The sequence below is a fragment of the Xyrauchen texanus genome, chromosome 3 (assembly GCF_025860055.1).
Source record: "Xyrauchen texanus isolate HMW12.3.18 chromosome 3, RBS_HiC_50CHRs, whole genome shotgun sequence".
NCBI lineage: Eukaryota > Metazoa > Chordata > Actinopteri > Cypriniformes > Catostomidae > Xyrauchen > Xyrauchen texanus.
This window is the reverse complement of record NC_068278.1, coordinates 14,853,486-14,874,988: the sequence shown is the minus strand read 5'-3', so window position 1 is coordinate 14,874,988 and position 21,503 is coordinate 14,853,486. Positions and strand designations below refer to the sequence as shown.

The 21,503-nt window shown below is 37.4% G+C and overlaps 2 protein-coding genes across 3 annotated transcripts in view; one reads left to right on the top strand and one right to left on the bottom strand.

Annotated features, from left to right (window-relative positions):
- LOC127630504 (transmembrane protein 132E) overlaps window positions 1-21,503 on the bottom strand; it is a 432,450-nt gene that overhangs the window by 112,946 nt on the left and 298,001 nt on the right. The gene's annotated exons all lie outside the window — the stretch shown is intronic.
- Window positions 3,867-7,758, top strand: LOC127630545 (N-lysine methyltransferase KMT5A-A-like). Its single transcript, XM_052108188.1, has 5 exons — window positions 3,867-4,009; window positions 4,627-4,739; window positions 4,904-5,066; window positions 6,745-6,937; window positions 7,037-7,758. Exons 2-5 carry the CDS (start codon window positions 4,628-4,630, stop codon window positions 7,199-7,201), a joined length of 633 nt encoding a protein of 210 aa, XP_051964148.1. The 5' UTR covers window positions 3,867-4,009; window position 4,627; the 3' UTR covers window positions 7,202-7,758.

Sequence of the window (21,503 nt, the reverse complement as noted above, 5' to 3'; positions counted from 1 at the left end):
CTATAATTATATTAAAAGACATGGAGATTAATTTACTGTCTTGAAGCAAATCTCAGTTGAATTCTTACCTAACCCTTAAAAGTAGATTATTTTATTTATTTATTGCAAGGGATATATGCTGCTTTTCATGTGACAAAGTGATTAAGCTGGGAAATGTATTCTTAAGTAATACATTTAAATAATTGATTGCAGAATAACCAGCAGCCAAGTTGTCTTTTTTGTTTCCTATCAAATTATTATACAGCATACGACCGTTATTAACTAGAACATGTTGTTTTCAATACCAAGACGGATGACTATTAGTTTATTTTATGGTGCTGTGTTTAATTTCATCACACAGAGGATTAAATCTGTAGAGGAGTGACTGCAATTGATATTGAGAAATTTTAGGACATTTGAAACCCTGTCTGAAAATATGTATTGTGTATTCAAACAACAGCAATTCAAAATTAACACTTTTGTTACATACTGTACATCACACAGTTGTAGTCATTATTGTAATCCTCATTTTCACCAATGTAGCTAAAACACATTGTACGTGGTCATGTTATAAGTTACAAAAGCTTTTGGAAACAGAAAATAAACTTGATATCTAACTAGAATTAGACCCAGTGTCATTAGTTCTGTGCCTTCAAGACCCATAACAGACTTCTGACGAAAGGGAAATCATTTAGCATATTAACTTTTACTTCAAAGAAAAAGAATGAAAAGAAACAACTACCATGGGCCAGCCCTATTTATTTTACAAGGAGAAGCTTAACTTTAAACACAATTCTTATTTAATAGTTAATTTCCCTGTTGTTCCTGTTGACATACTTGGCTGCTTTGTTATTTTATTATTATTATTGTTATTATTATTTTAATGTAGCTAATATAATTTATAATTTAATATAATTTAGTGAAAAAAATCACTAACTATAATGTTTAAAAATGCTGCAAATTGATGTAGAAAATTAGAATACCTGAAATGATTCTATGTATTTTGAGACAAAAGAGTTTTGTTGAAGGTGATTAAATAAAAAGTTTTTCAATAAACATTGAATTTTGGCAAGGATAGTATTGGGGGTAAAAAGTTCCCCTGTTGCAGGAGCTAAAAGTCACAAAAACTGTTGGCAGGGGAGAAGGTGCAGACTGCCTGATTGACAATTAATTGCTTTTCATAACTGAGGGGTAATACATTTATTCTGAATGATGTGTAGAGCCTGTCCATATTGACTGTTCAAATCATAATCAATGTTCAAATCATTTGTGAAATGTCTGTGGCAACATTTTAGATTAAAGATGTACAATGTTACAAAAGCCAAAAGTGGAAATTAACAGGAAATATTGCACCCTTTGCTGGAGTGGTTATTTTGAATATTTATTTAATGCAGGAAAAAAATACAATACAAAAAAAATGAAATAAAAAAGTTTTTAAAAGTACAGTGACCAATTGTGCAATATCACTAAGTATGCATATACTGTATAAGTATAGATATGTGTATACTTACAAATTACTAGATACAAGTATACAGATAAACTACTATTCAAAAGTTTGGGATCACTATGAACTTTGTATGTTTTTGTAAGTAAATTATACTTTTATTAATCAAAGATGCTTTAAATTTAACAAGAAATGCAGTAAAGACAATTTATTGTTAAAAATGACTAATTTAATTAAAATAAATGCTGTGTTCAAGAATCCTACACTTGCAGCATTGACACCTCAGGCATTCCTAGCAGTCAGTTTATTCTAGATCTTCAAGTGAACACCTTTCACTGACCTTAGTCAAACGTTGAACAACAGCTCAACATCTCAAACTTTGTACAGAATAGAGACATTTGAATGGATTAATCATTTATCAGTTCATTATTTAAATTGCATGTTCTATCTTTTTTCCTATTAGCCAGTGTCAGGCACTTTTTTTCTTTTAAGTCTACCTAAAATTCTTCTCTTCTAAATGTTGCAGAATAAAACTGGTATTTGCATGTACAGGTCTAGGATTTGTGCGGAGTTATCTAGAGAGTCTGATGGACTTGTGTACTAGTTGTGCATCTGGCTTGTCCATTTCTCTGTTAATTCAGATTGTTTTATTCTTTAAAGTAGTGGTGCATGGAATAGCCTTCATCTTCAAAAAGAAAAATAGACTGACTTTCTTGATAAATGTGTTTCTTTTTAGCCAGTTTTCAAACCAATGTCCAGGGTAAGCAAAGTGGCTTGCAGTAAATAAAAAAAAAGTGACATACTACACTGTGATGTTCAGGTTAAGTCATGTGGTTTTATTGTCGTTCTACCATATACAGTTAGTACCAGTCTCTGAGTATTGAGGAGTCTGATAGCTTGGGGAAGAAGCTGTTACACAGTCTGGCCGTGTGGGCCCGAATGCTTCGGTACCTCTTGCCAGACGGCAGGAAGGTGAATAGTTTATGTGAGGGGAGTGTGGATCATCCACAATGTTGGTTGCTTTTTCTGAATGCAGCGTTTAGTGTAAAGGTCTTTGATGGAGGGAAAACAGACCCCGATGATCTTCTCAGCTGTCCTCACTATCCTCTGCAGGGCTTTGCGGTCCAAAATGGTGCAAGTCCCAAACCAGGCAGTGATGCAGCTGCTTAGGATGCTCTCAATAGTCCCTCTATAGAATGTTGTGAGGATGGGGGTGGGAGATGTGCTTTCCTCAGACTTCGAAGAAAGTAGAGACACTGCTGGGCTTTCTTGGTAATAGAGTTGGTGTTGTGGGACCAGATGAGGTTCTCCGCCTGGTGAACACCAAGGAATTTGGTGCTCTTGATGATCTCCACAGAGGAGCACTTTATTATATATATATATATATATACACACATACATATATACAATTTACTGTCTTGAAGCAAATCTCATTTGAATTCTTACCTAACCCTTAAAAGTAGATTATTTTATTTATGTATCGCAAGGGGACTGTATATGCTGCTTTTCATGTGACAAAGTAATGTGATGAAGCTGGAAAATGTATTTTTAAGTAATAAATAAAAATAATTTGATGATTTGATGCAGAATAACCATCAGCCAAGTTATGTCCATATTACATAGTTTCTTACAATAATGGTATTTAAGGGAATCAGAAATCAAGATGATTTAAGATAGATATTTGTGCAGTGTATCAGATACAGGTCAGTGTAGGCTGCCCTTCCCCACACACCTGATCACTGCTGCCTATCCAGAGCAAAACTTCACATGCAAAAACTTCACAGCTCAAAAAATTGAAAAAAGCAAGAAAAGTAGACATGCTCAAAAAGGGAAAGAAAATTAGACGTGCTCAAAAAAGATAAAGTAGATATACTCATAAGAATATTGATAATTTAAATTATTGTGTAAATAAAGCAATTAAAAAGAAATGTTACTAGACATAGCCACTTTTCTAACTTTGTATTTAATGGGAAATGCCATTGATTTATTAGAATGAACAGAACATAAGATTGCAAGTGAAGTGTAAGTTTGGAGACACCTCAATTAACCCCCTCCCCCACTCTGCTTTCACTCAGAAGCACTTGATTTGCCCGCGGAAAAGTCTTGAAGGGGGGGATGGGCGCTCTCGCGCTGACCGTGAGATGCAGTGACGTCACTACACAGTAACGCGATGAGATTAATTATGTTTTGAAAGACATTTGATATGTGGCGTTTTTTCAACTAAACGAAAGGTAGAATGTCAGTTTTCATGAGAACATGAGATTATGCATTTTTAGCATTTAAATGTCCTGTGTTTGCACTATAAAAATACATAGTTGGCAAAATCTGTATCAGAATAAGAAAAAAAGACGTTATCAGAATATTTGTCTAAACATTTAATTTCAGAAAAGCTTCCTACAAGACTAAACATACTATTTATATCGTATATGGCAGAAATCGTTAGTATGAATGTGTGTCATTGCGAGTTTAACACGTGACAAACCTCGTTTTCCCGGGAATTCAGACACGTGACAATGACGTCTAATGGAGCGAAGACAGTTTTTCCCGCGAACGACAACACTGAACACGCTCATTAAGGAAGAAAAGGTAAGATGTCTTGTCATAAAAATATACAATAAGAGATTCTTGACTAATAAATCGATGTTTAGCGTTGTATTCACTTGTGTTCTTCATGTCAATTGTTAGTTGAACCTGTTTAATTATGAAGTTGACGATTAAACAATTAAGCCAATTAAGTTTGTGCTTTCCCACTAGTCACATTTGTGTATTGATGGATATAATTCAGTGTAAATCTTAGAAATGCATTAATAGCAGTACCTAAGGTACCAAATTTGCTATTTGTATTTTAACATATTTTGCTTTGAGGACATTATCTTTCTGTGGTGAAGTAGAAATGAAATAGTTTGGTGTATATCATTATTTATATCTTACCTCTTACTGTAATACTCCACAAACATGGAAGCAAAGTGTGATCACAGTTGTGACCAGTGGGATTAAACCCCAATGTAAATCAACATTCTGTCATTATTTAATTTGGAGTCTCTCTCTCTCTCTCTCTCTCTCTCTCTCTCTCTCTCTCTCTCTCTTTTTGATTGAACAATTCTTTCTAAGATATTTTTTACATTGTAATTATGCTTGTTTATTCCATTAATTTTATATAATCGTTTTTCCCTCATGAAAATTGCCCTATGTGTGGAATTCAGCATGCTGGCTATCCGTAAAAGACGTAGAAGACCTCAGCAGGATGCTGAAGATAACATCATATTTGAAACTGAAAAGCCTGGTCTTCAAGAGCAGTACATCAGCAAATATAAAGGCAAGACAATTCAAATATAAGTACTTTGGATTACTTTTGTATTGCAGCTGAACTGTTGAATTAGTAAAATGTTAGTACATTTCAGATATTTCCATTTTTACTTATTAAATGAGATTGCAGACACCCTGTAACAGTAATCAAAATAATGTTTTTTTCTGCTTTAGGCCGTGGCGTTTTCACCACTGAATCTTTCTGCAGAGGAGACTTTGTTCTTGAATACAGAGGTGAACTTCTGAGTTCAAAGGAGAGTCTTGAACGAACTAAAAACTACACTGAAACTGAGAGCACATTCTTGTTTGATTTTCAGTGGCATGGAAAATATTGGTGGTAAGTACATCAAGAACTGTTGACTTGATGTAGCAGGGAAGCTCAAAGAGATCTTTTTCTTCAAGAGAGTAAAAGGGCCAATTTTACCAATAATGATCATTCTCTCATCATTTACTCATTCTTATTCTATCTGACTCCCAATTTAAGTCATCATTCCCTATAAATCTTTATTAATGAATAACTCCTTTCACATTTGAAATGTAGAGTGCTCTGCACATGTGTCAAGTGCAAACAACCGTAAACCAGCTTCTCTCATGAACTACAGCGGAGGATTTATAGAGAATAATGACATATTTGGGTTGAATTCTCACCCAAAGCTAATTTTATCACTTCAGAAGACATGGACTAAACACTTGAGAGGTACAGGTGCATCTAAAAAAATGTGAATATCATGGAAAAGTTAAAAATTGGAACTTTCATATATTCTAGATTCCTTACACATGAAATTTTTTTTTTTGGTTTTAATGTTGATAATTACAGCTTACAGCTCATGGAAATAAAAAATCCAGTATCTCAAAATATTAGAATAAAGAATTTATAATACAGAAATGTCAACCTTCTGAAAAGTATTTTAATTTATGCACTCAATACTTGGTCAGGGCTCTTTTTGCACAAATTATTGCATCAATGTGGCGTGGCATGGAGGCAATCTGTCTGTGGCACTGCCGAGGTGTTCTGGAAGCACAGGATGCTTTGATAGCGGCCATCAGCTTGTCTGTATTGTTGGGCACAGTAATACCATTGTTAGAAAACCAGTTACTTGTAGTTCTGGCTCTGTGGGCAGGTGCCAAGTCCTGCTGGAAAAGGAAATCAGCATCTCCAAAAACCTTGTCAGCAGATGGAAGCATGAATTGCTCTAAAATATCCTGGTAGACGGCTGAATTGACTCTCGACTTGAGAGAAAACAGTGGACCAACACCAGCAGATGACATGGCACCCCATATCATCACTGACTGTGGAAACTTCACACTGGCCTCTCCACTGAGCAACGGTCCAGTTCTTCTCCTTTAACCCAGGTAAGACGGTTCTGGCGTTGTCTCTGGTCTTGGAATGGAACAGCACTCATTCAGCAATGACCTTCTGTGGCTTACCCTCCTAGTGGAGGATGTCAATGAGTGTCGTCTGGACAACTGTCAAGTCACCAGTCTTCCCCATGATTGTGGTTGTGTGTACTGAACCAGACGGAGATTAAAGGCTCGGGAAACCTTTGCAGGTGTTTTGAGTTAATTAGCTGATTAAAACTCTTCTCAGGTTGATATTTCTGTATTATAAATTCTGTATTCTAATATATTGAGATACTGGATTTTTTATTTCTATGAGCTGTAAGCAGTAATCATCAAGATTGCAACAATAATTTTTTATGTGAAATGAATCTAGAATATAGAAAGTTCCACTTTTTGAATGAATTTTCCACAATATTAAATTTTTTGAGCAGCTGTATGTTTTCCCTTTATAACCTTTTTGAGCTTGAAAGCTTTGGACTCCATTGGCTTACATTGTAAGGACCAAAACACGTCAAAAATGATTACCACAGGAGACAGAAAGTCATATGAGGGCGAGTAAATGATGAGAGAATTATAGTGAACTGTGCCTTTAATATAAAACAGACTGTAGATGTGAAAAACACTTCTGTATATGTCTTGCATACATTTAATGGTAAGTGTGTGTGTTTATATAGTATGGATGCATCCAAGGAAGACAAGTCCCTGGGAAGACTTGTCAACGATGAGCACAAAAATCCAACTTGCAAAATGAGAACTGTTGAAGTGAAGAAAAAGCCTCATCTTTGTCTATTTGCTGTACGAGACATTTTACCAGGTGAAGAAATCACTTACAACTATGGCGACTCGGACTGGCCGTGGAGAGCCAAGGTACCATAAAGAAAATGCTAGAATTCATAAGCAGCAATATATGATGCCTTTTTCCTGTCATTAATTGCTAATGTGTTTTATGGTCTCATATTTCTCCAGTCTTTAAATGAACCGTCAACAGAATCCAGTGATGTAAAATCAGTCAGCAGTTTGGGCCCACAGAAATCGGTAAGTACAGTTAATTCTGCTTCACTCCTTGTAATGACAAAATGGGTAATTTTGAAGCTTAGAGGCCGGATTTTACAATGCATTAAAACAATATAACTAACTCTTAAAGGAGTAGTTTACCCTAAAATAACAATTCTTTCATTATATTCATGCCATCACAGATGAATATGACTTTCTTTCTTCAGCAGAACACAAATAAAGATTTTTAGAAGAATATCTCAGCTCTGTAGGTCCGTACAATGCAAGTCAACAGGTACCAAATTTTGATAGTCCCAATGTAATCGACACAACTGCAGTCCGGCCATTAATGTCTTCCCAAGCTAAATTAATGATGTTTATAAGAAAATAACAGAATTAAAAAGTTATGATAATCTTCACTTCTGGTCACATTCTTCCCTTCCACGACGCTTAATGTAAGTGTTAACAAGTCAAGTGAGAAGTGATACAAAATTTCTTTGACTTGTCCTCACTTTTCCCTCAACTATACCAGAGCAGTGCTTACCAAAAATAAAACAACTTCGTTAAATTAACAAAACATACATCTTACCTTTTGGCTCACCTCAGTGATGCTTAAATGTCTTTAGGTGCCACAGTTTTTAACATTGACAATGTATATTTTACTCTTGGCTTAAGCTAAATACCTCTTTTATATCTACAGCAGCGGTTTCAATCAAGAATGTCAAAGTTGCGACAACATCATGAAGATTGTTATAATCGCTTTAAAAGAGCAGAGACTGAGAGGAATGAGAGTGAAAAGAAACATCTCAAGCTATTGCATGATCAGGTCACTAAACAGCTGTCACAAAAGATTGCTCGGTGAGTAATATATATGAACACAGACGCATCACAAATAATTAACACCTCAATTTCTTTACAGGTGCTTTTTGGTACTTTTGAGCCTTTCATTTAGTCCATATGATATTACTTCTGATTATGTTTTCCAGCTGTCCCCGTCACCCACTGAAGTATGCACATCTGATACACCATCACATTCACCACTTAATGTGCCGCAATCCTCATCACCTTTGCCCTGTGCTGCATCCACCGCAGGGAATGGCTTATCACAGGAACCTGAGCCTGTCTCATTAAGGGAGGTGGGTATACACATTTAGTAGACAATCTGTGGATGTCGCCATACCAGTTTAGCTTCTGGTACATGCACATTAATTTGTGTTTGTTTTATGCTTGGGTAATGCAGTTACTGCCTCCTAAAAATGAAATAGAACTCAATTTAAACAACTTTTAACATTTATGTACCCCCCCACCACCTGCAACCACACATACATTCCAGTGGTCAAACATAAAATAACAACAGACACGCATATAAACAAACAGTCCAAATAAAATACTTGATGACTTAAAAACATATACAATTAACCAACATACCCCACCTGCCCACATCCCTCAAATTTTTTTTTAAATGGTCAAAATTAACTCTGAATTAACTGAATCACATAAATTTGCTGGGAATAAAATACCCAAATACTAAATGCCCTGTTTGGGCCACTGAAAGATGTCAGATGAAAAGCTGTTTACGGGCAGTATGCTGTCAGAGCCAAAGTTTCAGATTTAGACCAGTTAAATAGAATTTAGACCCCAGAGCCTTGCCTGTAGGTAAGGGCTTAATTACCTCGCCAAGCTCCTCCAAGTTTATCTCCAGAATCAATAAAAAATGTTTGCTCAGTCAACAGTTTAGGGAGATCTAATGGTTCCACAAAATTTCTAATATCTTCATCAGTAGACGAAAACATGGAACTATAAAGATCAAGATAGATTTCTTTAAAAGTATTATTAATATCAATGGTAAATATTTCACCAGCAGCAGATTTAATTGAGGGAATGGTAGAAAAAGACTCTTTCCTTTATATATCTAGCCAAAAGCTTCCCTGCTTTGTCCCCCGACTCAAAGTATGACAAAATAGTATTATATCTGTATTTCAATCGGGTCAATTCTCTGAGGCCATCAGACGACATTTGGCGCTTCAGCTCTGCCTCGGCACTTTTAATATTCCCCTCCAACTCCACGAGTTCTCATGCTTTGGATTTTTTGATGAATGAGGCATACTGTATGATCCGACCCCTAAGAAATGCCTTAAGTGTCTACAAGCCACGCCCACAGAAGATAATGAGGACCAGTTGGACTCCATATAAACAATGATTTCGGACTTTAAAATTAGTTGGAACTCAGAATTTTGCAATAGGGAAACATTAAAACACCAACTATATTCTTTTTTTTTTTTCTCTGTATGTGGCAACACCTTTAAACTCACCAGAGTGTGATCAGAGACTAAGATGTATAGTCCCTACCATATGGATTCAAATGTATAGACCCTACCATATGGGTTCAAAAGTCTCCAAATATCTGTAAGACCAAGATTTGTACACATCCTCTGAAGCGTAGATGTTGCTCTAGGGGACTTACACACTTTTCCTTTACTATGATCAAGGACTGAATCCATCAATAGATTAAAGTCTCCTCCCAACATTATATTGTTATAATGCACATTGTTATGTGCAGAAATATTAGCCAAAATCAACCTTTGCCCCTGAATTTCAAAAAAAAAAATAATGACTCTAATTTAACTTTAATCCGTTGGAGACATTTGAATTGTAGATGTTTACTTATCAATGTAATGACTCCCCTGCTCTTACTCGAGCCAGCACTAAAGAAAACATGTCCATCCCATATCTTCCCAAAATGTTCAGCTTCCTGCAGAAAACTTGTGTTTCTTTAAGAAACACTATATCCTATTTCTTACGTTTTTAAGAAAATAAATAACCTTCCTTCTTTTTATGGGGTGTCCCAACCATTCACATTCCATGTGAAGAGTGACAATCCACTCATATTAGTATTTGACATTAACATAGTAGAGAAATTAGATAAAAATGTAATTATAAAGACCACATTCCACATTGGTGCAACAATCAACCCCGAACTTTCCCCAGCAAAAAAAAAGAAAAACATGTGCATTAACCCTGCGCACAACATCACCAATTGGTGTCCATCCCTCTAAACTCAAACAGTCCATGTACGCCTACGATAGTCCCTGCGACAAACTTGCCATCAGATTGCTCAAGTCCGGTGCTTCCACACAATTTTTTTAAACAGAATTACACATCAGAAGATCATCTATAAAACAAACTCCAGCCCATAAGCGGAATAAACACACAAAAAAAGTGTAGATTCATCCACTTAATTGTCTTGAAGGTCTGGGCCTGCACAAAACAAGCTCCAGCCGCTAGCGGAACCTGCACAAAGCATCTATTCAGTTCTTTGTGCAGTCAAACTCACTCCAATGTCCTGTAAGAAATATTCCACAAAACAAACTCCAGCCAACTTGAGGCATAAGCACCTAAAACAAGCAGATTCATCCACATGGCTTACTCCAATGTCTTTATGTAGGACAATGCTTGCTGTGACATGTAAATAGTATGCAGACATCCTTAGTATCTGTTCTCAATTTGGCCAGGAATATCAGTGCAAAAGTGATCATCCGTTGATGTCATCCGCTGATTCTATTTAGAGAACATGTCGACAATCAACAGAGCAATGAAAATTGACACAGCCTGTCTCTAAAATCCGAAATGATTTTAATTGTTTAATTTTCGATTAGCACGTTTTTAAAATCATGGTAAATGGGATACTGTTTAAAATATTTGGAAACTACCCAGCTCTATTCATCGATATACAATTAAATCATCCTATAAACCAGCCCTAGTGAGAACATGAGAAAACGGCACATTTTTATATAAAAATACATTCCTCTTGCTGAATGATCAAATTCAATGCTGTCCCGCATTTTGTGTGTTCATCTTTCTGCATGTTTGTCTGTCAGTGCAACCAGGTGAAGCATTAGATATTTACATACAATGATATTAACAATATAAAAAAATCTCCACCAGTTGACACTTTATTTCTATATAAATATATACAGTATATCGTGGAGATGAAACGGCCACCCAGTCTTAATATCTCTATTAAGATAAGTCACTATTATTACATAAATGTCCAACCATAATTATTTGATAAAAATTTTTGTGCACTCAAATTCCAATCACATATTACTCTCCAAAGAAGGGCATTTTAGATTATTAGAGAAATTATGTGAGAGGTACGTGACATGCTATGCAGCATTTTTAATGCTTGTATGATAACCTGAAAGAGTGTCTTGCTTGTCATTACACTTAAGTAACCACAGTACAATGCTAATTAGATTTACAGAAACCACATAATGCCCATAGACTACTAACACCTTATCTTATTTAAAAGTTCACTCCCCTTATTTGAGCACTGAAACTTACTGAAATTGTACATCCTTATTTTCATCATGTGTTGTTCTCTTTTTCAGTACTCATGGAAAGCCCTCAGTGATTCAGATGTTACAGACTACAGCGATGTTGACTATGTACCCAAGAGCAGCTCAGACGAATCAGATGATAGTGCTTCTGGATATAGCATGGTTGAAAGTAGCTTAGATGAAGCTAATGAAAAGACTTCTGGAAAAGGTATGGTCAAAAGTTCTCTGAAAAATCCAACTTCACCTTTTTCACAAAGCTATAAAGATACAAGCAGTTCATCAGACACAGGCGTGACAACACCATCACCAAATGCTAAAGTGCAATGCAAAACCAAAGAGACAGACCCCTCTTCTGAAGATAGGTCTTTTATTCAATCAATGCCATCACCTGTGCAGGATCGCAAGTCATATAAGAAGAAGCAGTATTGTCTTTATTGCTCTAAGCCTTTTTCAAAAATGGCAAGACACCTTGAATCTGTCCATCGCAATGAAGTGGACGTTGCAAAGGCAGTTGCGTTTCCAAAACATTCTAAAGAGAGGCGAATCCAGTTAAACCTCCTTAGAAAAAGGGCAACTTTGCCCACAACACAGATGTGGCAAGAAATGGACATGGAGAGATGGTTGCCTGCTACCGTCCAAAAGAGAGCAAAAAAGCCAAGGATTTCATTCACTGTGTTTACTGCCAAGGGCTTTACAACAAGCGTAGCCTTTGGAAACATTTAAAGAACTGTCCTCTGAAACCTAAAGATGATGAATCCAAGGGCAGGAAAAGAGTCCGATCACTCTGCGCTCTGAAAACTCCAGTTGGTTTAGAAGTGAGCAAAGGTTTAAAGAATATACTTTCCATTATGAACTATGATGAAGTTTCCCGTGTTGTTCACTCTGACTGCTGCATCATGCAACTGGGGGAGCACATGTTTAATAGGATGGGATCTGATGTTAATAAACATGACTACATCAGACAGAAGATGAGAGAAGTTGGCAGACTTCTTCTTGAAGCAAGGAAGATTACTCGGCTAAGATCTATGGTGGACTTCATCATTCCAGCAAATTTCAAACAAGTCATTTCAGCTGTTAAAGTTGTATCTGGCTATGATGAAGAGAAAAACTGCTACCGCATTCCCTCTCTAGCTCTCAAACTTGGTCATTCTTTAAACAAGATCTGTAGTATTGTTGAGAGCAATGCCATGATGTACGGAGACCATCAACGTGCTGAGTGTGCTCGAGACTTCAGAAAAATACACCAGGCAAGATGGAACGAATACATTTCTGCTGGTGCTTTAACTACTTTAAAAGAAGCCAAGTGGAACACGCCTCAGATCATTCCTTTCACTCAAGATGTCAAAGTTCTGCATGCACATCTGGAAAAGAAACACAAACAGTTCCTAAGCAAGCTCAGAAACTGCCCATCGGCAAAAAGCTATTCAGCTCTTGCTAAGGTCACATTGACGCAAGTCATCCTGTTCAACAGAAGAAGAGAAGGTGAGGTATCACGAATGCTTTTGGCAGCTTTTAAAAGCAGGGATTCTTCTGAGCTACATGAAGACCTAGCGATCTGTCTTTCGGAGTTCGAGAGAAAGTTGTGTCTGCACTTCACCCGAGTTGAGATCCGTGGTAAACGAGGGAGAAAGGTTCCTGTGCTTCTCAAGCCTTCAATGGTTTCTGCCATGGAGCTGCTTGTTGAAACACGTGAGGTTTGTGAAGTCCCAGCTGAGAATCCTTTTCTGTTTGCCAGATCAGGAGCAATGTCTGCATACCGAGGAGGAGAGTGCATTTACAGAGCTGCTCAGGAATGTGGCATAAAGAATCCAGAAGCACTGTCATCAACTAAGCTGAGGAAACACATAGCAACCATGTCAAAAATCTTGAACCTTGATGAGAACGAAGCAGATCAATTGGCTGATTTCCTCGGTCATGATATCAGAATCCACAGACAATATTACCGCTTACCGGAGGGGACGCTGCAGCTGGCAAAGATGAGCAAGGTCTTGTTAGCAATGGAAAAGGGAACACTCTCAGACTTCAAAGGAAAGACGCTTGATGAGATTGAAATTGACCCAAATGGTATGAGCATGCTTGCATGTCTATGCTAATATTTTTGTCTATGCAAGTTTTTTGACAGAAAATGTAAGAAAAAAAATTACATTTGAAAGTATGATGCTATGATGATATTATATTTTCATTCATCAATGCTTTCTTTTAGAACAATTTGAACCCCTCGTTAATGATATGTCAAGTGATGAGGAGGATTGCAGCGACCCATCTCAGTCAGCATCCCCAGAAGAGACGGCTCAACTGTCTGGATCACAAAAGGATCAAAGTAAGCAAAGTTTTAACCAATCATTTAATCACCAAGAATTACTTTTATATTAACTAAAGACAACAATCAGGGAGGCCAGTTCGGAAGTAAAAAGGTTGTTTTATATCTTGGGGTATGCCTCTGGGCTTTCTTTAGAGAAAATAGACTGCAAGTTTAAAGAAAGTAAATGATTTAAATGTACATTCAGTAAGGTTTCAGCTGTTTTGCTGGCTTTTGTTCGGCTTCTATATTTTCACACATCTTTTTTTTATGTAATTACAATTGTATTCATTAATCACAGAACATATGCATAGTATAAAACAATGCTGTTTATAAGAATATGACACAATCTTGTGTTTTTTATTACAACTAGTGCTGTCGGTCAATTAAAAGTTTTAATCGTGATGAATCACATAATTTTACATCATTAATCATGAATAATCACTGATTTTGAAAGTGCTAAAATTTTACCTTTTAAATTGAAATTAATTTTAAAATGTATAATGGGAAAGATCAGGGCTGTGTTTCCCAAAAAGAGCATTGGTGCCTACAGTATTTACGATCTATCCCAGAGATCACAAAGTTGTCTTTTGTTCCAAATTGCATGCAGGTCACTTACAATATACATTCAGGTCCATAAATATTGGGACATCGACACAATTCAAATCTTTTTGGCTCTATACACCACCACAATGGATTTGAAATGAAACGAACAAGATGTGCTTTAACTGCAGACTTTCAGCTTTAATTTGAGGGTATTTACATCCAAATCAGGTGAACGGTGTAGGAATTACTACAGTTTGTATATGTGCCTCCCACTTTTAAGGGACCAAAAGTAATGGGACAATTGGCTACTCAGCTGTTCCATGGCCAGGTGTGTGTTATTCCCTCATTATCCCATTTACAAGGAGCAGATAAAAGGTCCAGAGTTCATTTCAAGTGTGCTATTTGCATTTGGAATCTGTTGCTGTCAACTCTCACTATAAGAGCCAAAGAGCTGTCACTATCAGTGAAGCAAGCCATCATTAGGCTGAAAAATCAAAACAAACCCATCAGAGAGATAGCAAAAACATTAGGTGTGGCCAAATCAACTGTTTGGAACATTCTTAAATAGAAAGAACACACAGGTGAGCTCAGCAACACCAAAAGACCCGGAAGACCACGGAAAACAACTGTGGTGGATGACCGAAGAATTCTTTCCCAGGTGAAGAAAACACCCTTCACAACAGTTGGCCAGATCAAGAACACTCTCCAGGAGGTAGGTGTATGTGTGTCAAAGTCAACAATCAAGAGAAGACTTCACCAGAGTGAATACAGTGGGTTCACCACAAGATGTAAACCATTGGTGAGCCTCAAAAACAGGAAGACCAGATTAGAGTTTGCAAACAACATCTAAAAAAGCCTTCACAGTTCTGGAACAACATCCTATGGACAGATGAGACAAAGATCAACTTGTACCAGAGTGATGGGAAGAGAAGAGTATGGAGAAGGAAAGGAACTGCTCATGATCCAAAGCATACCACCTCATCAGTGAAGCATGGTGGTGGTAGTGTCATGGCGTCGGCATGTATGGCTGCCAATGGAACTGGTTCTCTTGTATTTATTGACGATGTGACTGCTGACAAAAGCAGCAGGATGAATTCTGAAGTGTTTCGGGCAATATTATCTGCTCATATTCAGCCAAATGCTTCAGAACTCATTGGACGGCGCTTCACAGTACAGATGGACAATGACCAGAAGCGTACTGCGAAAGCAACCAAAGAGTTTTTCAAGGGAAAGAAGTGGAGTGTTATGCAATGGCCAAGTCAGTCACCTGACCTGAATCCGATTGAGCATGCATTTCACTTGCTGAAGACAAAACTGAAGGGAAAATGCCCCAAGAACAAGCAGGAACTGAAGACAGTTGCAGTAGAGGCCTGGCAGAGCATCACCAGGGATGAAACCCAGCGTCTGGTGATGTCTATGCGTTCCAGACTTCAGGCTTTAATTGACTGCAAAGGATTTGCAACCAAGTATTAAAAAGTGAAAGTTTGATTTATGATTGTTAATCTGTCCCATTACTTTTGGTCCCTCAAAAAGTGGGAGGCACATATGCACACTGTTGTAATTCCTACACCGCTCACCTGATAAATACCCTCAGATTAAAGCTGAAAGTCTGCAGTTAAAGCACATCTTGTTCGTTTCATTTCAAATCCATTGTGGTGGTGTATAGAGCCAAACAGATTCGAATTGTGTCCATGTCCCAATATTTATGGACCTGACTGTATTTATTTATGCCATTTACGATTGATATCAAAATGCAATTATTTGTATTTGCTTTGTAAAATAAATGAATATAGTTAATTTCAGCATATTGTGGGATATTCTGAATGAGTCTATTTTTATTTTTTGATCCAATTGTTGTGACTTCATTCAATGTGGGAATTGTGTAAGAAAAAGTCATCATGAAAGTTAAAGTATTAAAATAATGTAATTTTTGCAAGCCCTTGATATATCAATAAATTAAATGTATTGTGCAGTCCTAAAATGGGCATTAAATCTCTTTAACACTCATCCTCCACAATATTAATCAGTTGGAAGTATATAGCTTTCTTTTTTGGTTTTGCACAGCAACCATACAGCCACGTTCATGAATATGTGCACTATTATGCAAATGAAAGGGTAAATAGCGGTTAACATATGCTCGTGAATTGCCACAAGGAACTTGCATCATTATAACCAATATAAACTGCAATGACTCAAACTTAGTGTTTCAAAAAAGCATACACCACTTGTAAAAGAGTATTATTAAAAAACCTTGTGTGTATTAACCCACATTCACACCTGTGGAAAGGCAGGAAAAAACTGAAAGTAACATTGGATTGGTGGCGTCATCTAGCGCCACACAACATAGACGTCATTATAAAAGTCCTCCCAGTATACACACTGGGACATCAGAACACAACGGTAAATGCATTACTCACGATTAAGAACAATTTACTAATTAATCCCATACGGTAACGTGATAATTTTGTTTGTCATTTTTAATTACAACATTACCAGGAGAGAAACAGCACCTTTAGCAGAAGATTAATATTATTGTGTTAATACTATTATGTGATCATAGGCAGCCTCACCTTATTCTCAGCTGTTTATCGAAAACTGCACTCCTGTCAGATCGTCAAAGAATAGCACAAATATTACTAACTGCCATTGGCCATTTGGGCCCCATCCTCACTCGACACAAACTCTTTCAAACACACATCATGTAGGTGACTGATTTTGGTTTCAAAGCTGGGAATTTTCCTGAAATGTAAGCAGTTGGCATCCCTGAGCAATAAGCATCTGAGGGCTTTTCACATTTTCTAATAATCTACAGATTACAATATGTCATGATTGGTTCTGATTTAAAACTTTATTTCCTTATTTTTTTCAGGTTCTTTAAAGGCTCCAAAAAGAAAATGGGAGGACATTGAGGTAAAAGCAATAGAAAGGCACATGATGAGGTTCATCAAGACATGCAAAGTTCCTGGTAAGCAAGACTGTGAAAGATGCATTGAAGCAGAGCCAGAGGCTTTGAAGGAGCGAACATGGACTGGCCTGAAAAACTATGTGCGAAACAGGATCACAACTCTCAAAAAAAAGGGTGCTTTGTAGCCGTGTAGAAGTAAAATGACTTTTCAATATTCAGCACTTTTTTGAATTTTGTTTCATAAGCTGTTCACCACTATGTGTTTAACACTTTTTCATTTTCTCTTGAAAAAACAGTTGTTAAAAGTAGAAGTGAAAGGGATGAAGAGGGAGGAGTGAAAGTGAAGTAGACGGAAAAGAGGGAGGAGTGAAAGTGAAGTAGATGAAAAGAGGGAGGAGTGAAAGTGAAGTAGACAAAAAGAGGGAGGAGTGAAAGTGAAGTAGACAAAAAGAGGGAGGAGTGAAAGTGAAGTAGACGAAAAGAGGGAGGAGTGAAAGTGAAGTAGACGAAAAGAGGGAGGAGTGAAAGTGAAGTAGAGGAAAAGAGGGAGGAGTGAAAGTGAAGTAGAGGAAAAGAGGGAGGAGTGAAAGTGAAGTAGAGGAAAAGAGGGAGGAGTGAAAGTGAAGTAGAGGAAAAGAGGGAGGAGTGAAAGTGAAGTAGAGGAAAAGAGGGAGGAGTGAAAGTGAAGTAGACGAAAAGAGGGAGGAGTGAAAGTGAAGTAGACGAAAAGAGGGAGGAGTGAAAGTGAAGTAGAGGAAAGAGGGAGGAGTGAAAGTGAAGTAGAGGAAAAGAGGGAGGAGTGAAAGTGAAGTAGAGGAAAAGAGGGAGGAGTGAAAGTGAAGTAGAGGAAAAGATGGAGGAGTGAAAGTGAAGTAGAGGAAAAGAGGGAGGAGTGAAAGTGAAGTAGACGAAAAGAGGGAGGAGTGAAAGTGAAGTAGAGGAAAAGAGGGAGGAGTGAAAGTGAAGTAGAGGAAAAGAGGGAGGAGTGAAAGTGAAGTAGAGGAAAAGAGGGAGGAGTGAAAGTGAAGTAGAGGAAAAGAGGGAGGTGAAAGTGAAGTAGAGGAAAAGAGGGAGGAGTGAAAGTGAAGTAGAGGAAAGAGGGAGGAGTGAAAGTGAAGTAGACGAAAAGAGGGAGGAGTGAAAGTGAAGTAGACGAAAAGAGGGAGGAGTGAAAGTGAAGTAGAGGAAAGAGGGAGGAGTGAAAGTGAAGTAGAGGAAAAGAGGGAGGAGTGAAAGTGAAGTAGAGGAAAAGAGGGAGGAGTGAAAGTGAAGTAGAGGAAAAGAGGGAGGAGTGAAAGTGAAGTAGAGGAAAAGAGGGAGGAGTGAAAGTGAAGTAGACGAAAAGAGGGAGGAGTGAAAGTGAAGTAGACAAAAAGATGGAGGAGTGAAAGTGAAGTAGAGGAAAAGAGGGAGGAATGAAGATATAGTTAATTGTTTAGGCCAAGGTTCTCGATCTCGTTATATATTATATTTTATCTTCTACAATGTGTTCACTGCTCTTTCAACATCTTGGCATTTCTTAGGATTAAGAGAATGATTGTGCATGCAGTGCATTTGCATGTAATATTCTTTGCAACATCCTGTCAATGTTATATATTGCAAAGTCAATTTAAAAAAGTTTGCTTGTACAATACAGTGTGGTGTGTTTTTCTATCCTCAATTGTTTGTATATCAGTATCAGAGTCCCCAAAGAGTCATTCAAGACGAGTTTGTTAACGTCGGAGTCCTCAAAGTGTCTATTAATTGGAGTGTGTGTAACGTCTGAGTCCTAGAAGAGTCTATTAAGTGGAGTGTGTGTAACGTCTGAGTCCTCGAAGTGTCTATTAATTGGAGTGTGTGTAACGTCTGAGTCCTCGAAGTGTCTATTAAGTGGAGTGTGTGTAACGTCTGAGTCCTCGAAGTGTCTATTAATTGGAGTGTGTGTAACGTCTGAGTCCTCGAAGTGTCTATTAAGTGGAGTGTGTGTAACGTCTGAGTCCTCGAAGTGTCTATTAATTGGAGTGTGTGTAACGTCTGAGTCCTCGAAGTGTCTATTAATTGGAGTGTGTGTAACGTCTGAGTCCTCGAAGTGTCTATTAATTGGAGTGTGTGTAACGTCTGAGTCCTCGAAGTGTCTATTAAGTGGAGTGTGTGTAACGTCTGAGTCCTCGAAGTGTCTATTAATTGGAGTGTGTGTAACGTCTGAGTCCTCGAAGTGTCTATTAATTGGAGTGTGTGTAACGTCTGAGTCCTCGAAGTGTCTATTAAGTGGAGTGTGTGTAACGTCTGAGTCCTCGAAGTGTCTATTAAGTGGAGTGTGTGTAACGTCTGAGTCCTCGAAGTGTCTATTAATTGGAGTGTGTGTAACGTCTGAGTCCTCGAAGTGACATTAAGTGGAGTGTGTGTAACGTCTGAGTCCTCGAAGTGTCTATTAAGTGGAGTGTGTGTAACGTCTGAGTCCTCGAAGTGTCTATTAAGTGGAGTGTGTGTAACGTCTGAGTCCTCGAAATGTCTATTAAGTGGAGTGTGTGTAACGTCTGAGTCCTCGAAGTGTCTATTAAGTGGAGTGTGTGTAACGTCTGAGTCCTCGAAGTGTCTATTAAGTGGAGTGTGTGTAACGTCTGAGTCCTCGAAATGTCTATTAAGTGGAGTGTGTGTGTAACGCTGGAGTCCGCTATAGTGTCGGTTTTGAGGGCTTTTACACTGGCAGTTTAGGATGGCATGAAAAGTTGTTAATGTGTCATGCGGACAGGTTTGGGGAGAAACGGAATACATGTAATGGGATTACGTATTTAAAATACAAAATATTAGTAATATTAGTTTTCCACTTTGTAGATCAAAGAGATTAATTTGCATTTTATTGTCATTTGTTTCTTTTAATATTCAGTGCTTTCAGATGGAAGGAATATTTATCCATATAAATGTGATCTTGTTTTAGAAACAACACTGCATAAGATATTTCAGTTTTTCAGAGAATGTATTTTTAACATGTGTATTTTGAGTTTTTATAGTCAAAACAAGTGAAAAAAAAATCTACCAGTGCTGAAGTAATCCAAAGTATTTTGAATAAATTACTGACCTTGAGTAATCTAATGGTACATGTTACAAATTACATTTTCCAGCCTGTATTCTGTAATCTGTAGTGGAATACATTTCAAAGTAATCCTCCCAACCATGACATCAGCACTACCTGCAGGAGGTGGTTGGAGTTCGGTGTCAATAGATCTGTGGCATGAGTCACATGAGTGACACAGCAACCTGTACTTGGGGATGCACTTAGAAGTAAAATAACTAGCACATAAGTTTTTGCTGATTCAAGCACGATGACATCATCAGTTGGTTGCAATATTGGTTCTCACTGCTGAATTTGGTTCAAACCATTTTTTTTTCTTAAGGTTATACAGCAATTCAAGTTAATAGTGAGAAGAATTGTGGCTTGCCTGTCTAATTGTGGCATCTCAAAAGTCCAAATAAAAATTCAGTTGTCTAATCCTCAACCATGAAGAAACTGATATTTTACTTTCTAACAATGATATCTCTGTGCTGGCTTGTACATTTCTTGTCAATATGAGAACTTTGCATTGAAGCATGTTTCTGCCTACTTGGAATAAATTTTTTGTAGCATTTTCACCCTCTAATATTATTTAATTATCAAGTCCTAAAAGTTTGACTTGATCAGAGTTTGTGTATCACCACAAAGTCCTAAAAGTTTGACTTGATCAGAGTTTGTGTATGTCCCTAAAAGTGACATAAAAAATACTGTCCCTAAAGTGAAGGTAATTTGTCAGGTCTTTAAGGAAAGGTTTTATTGAAAATATCAAGTGATATTTGTAATGAGAGCATCTCCTGAAGTGCAGTCATGTTTTTCTTTTGTCTCTAGACCCTCTAGAAAGGGGTGTCCCCAAAGTTAGGGTATTCTGTCATACGACCTCATTTTGTGGTTAAGTAGGTATGTGTGTGTGTGTGTGTGTGTGTGTGTGTGTGTGTGTGTGTGTGTGTGTGTGTGTGTGTGTGTGTGTGAGATTTGAGAGGACAGAAAGGCATAAGTCTGAATAGAGATGTTCAGACTATAGGACAGTATGTCAGTGTCAGGGTAATTACAGTAATGTACTCCATTACTTCCCTTTTAGTCACATTCACTGTCTGCAGTTTAAACTGATCCTCACTACACTAACAAGCTATGCAAGTGGTATCGTCACTGTAATCCCATCCAATACTATCACAAATAAAATCAGAATGCTTCATTACTGAACTCCAACGAGTGAATTCACATCACCTCTCTCTTTAAAGGGGCCACACTAATAAGGAATCTTCTTTTTTATATTCAGCATTTACTAAGCTCTTTTTTATATTTAAATTAATTTGGCAAAA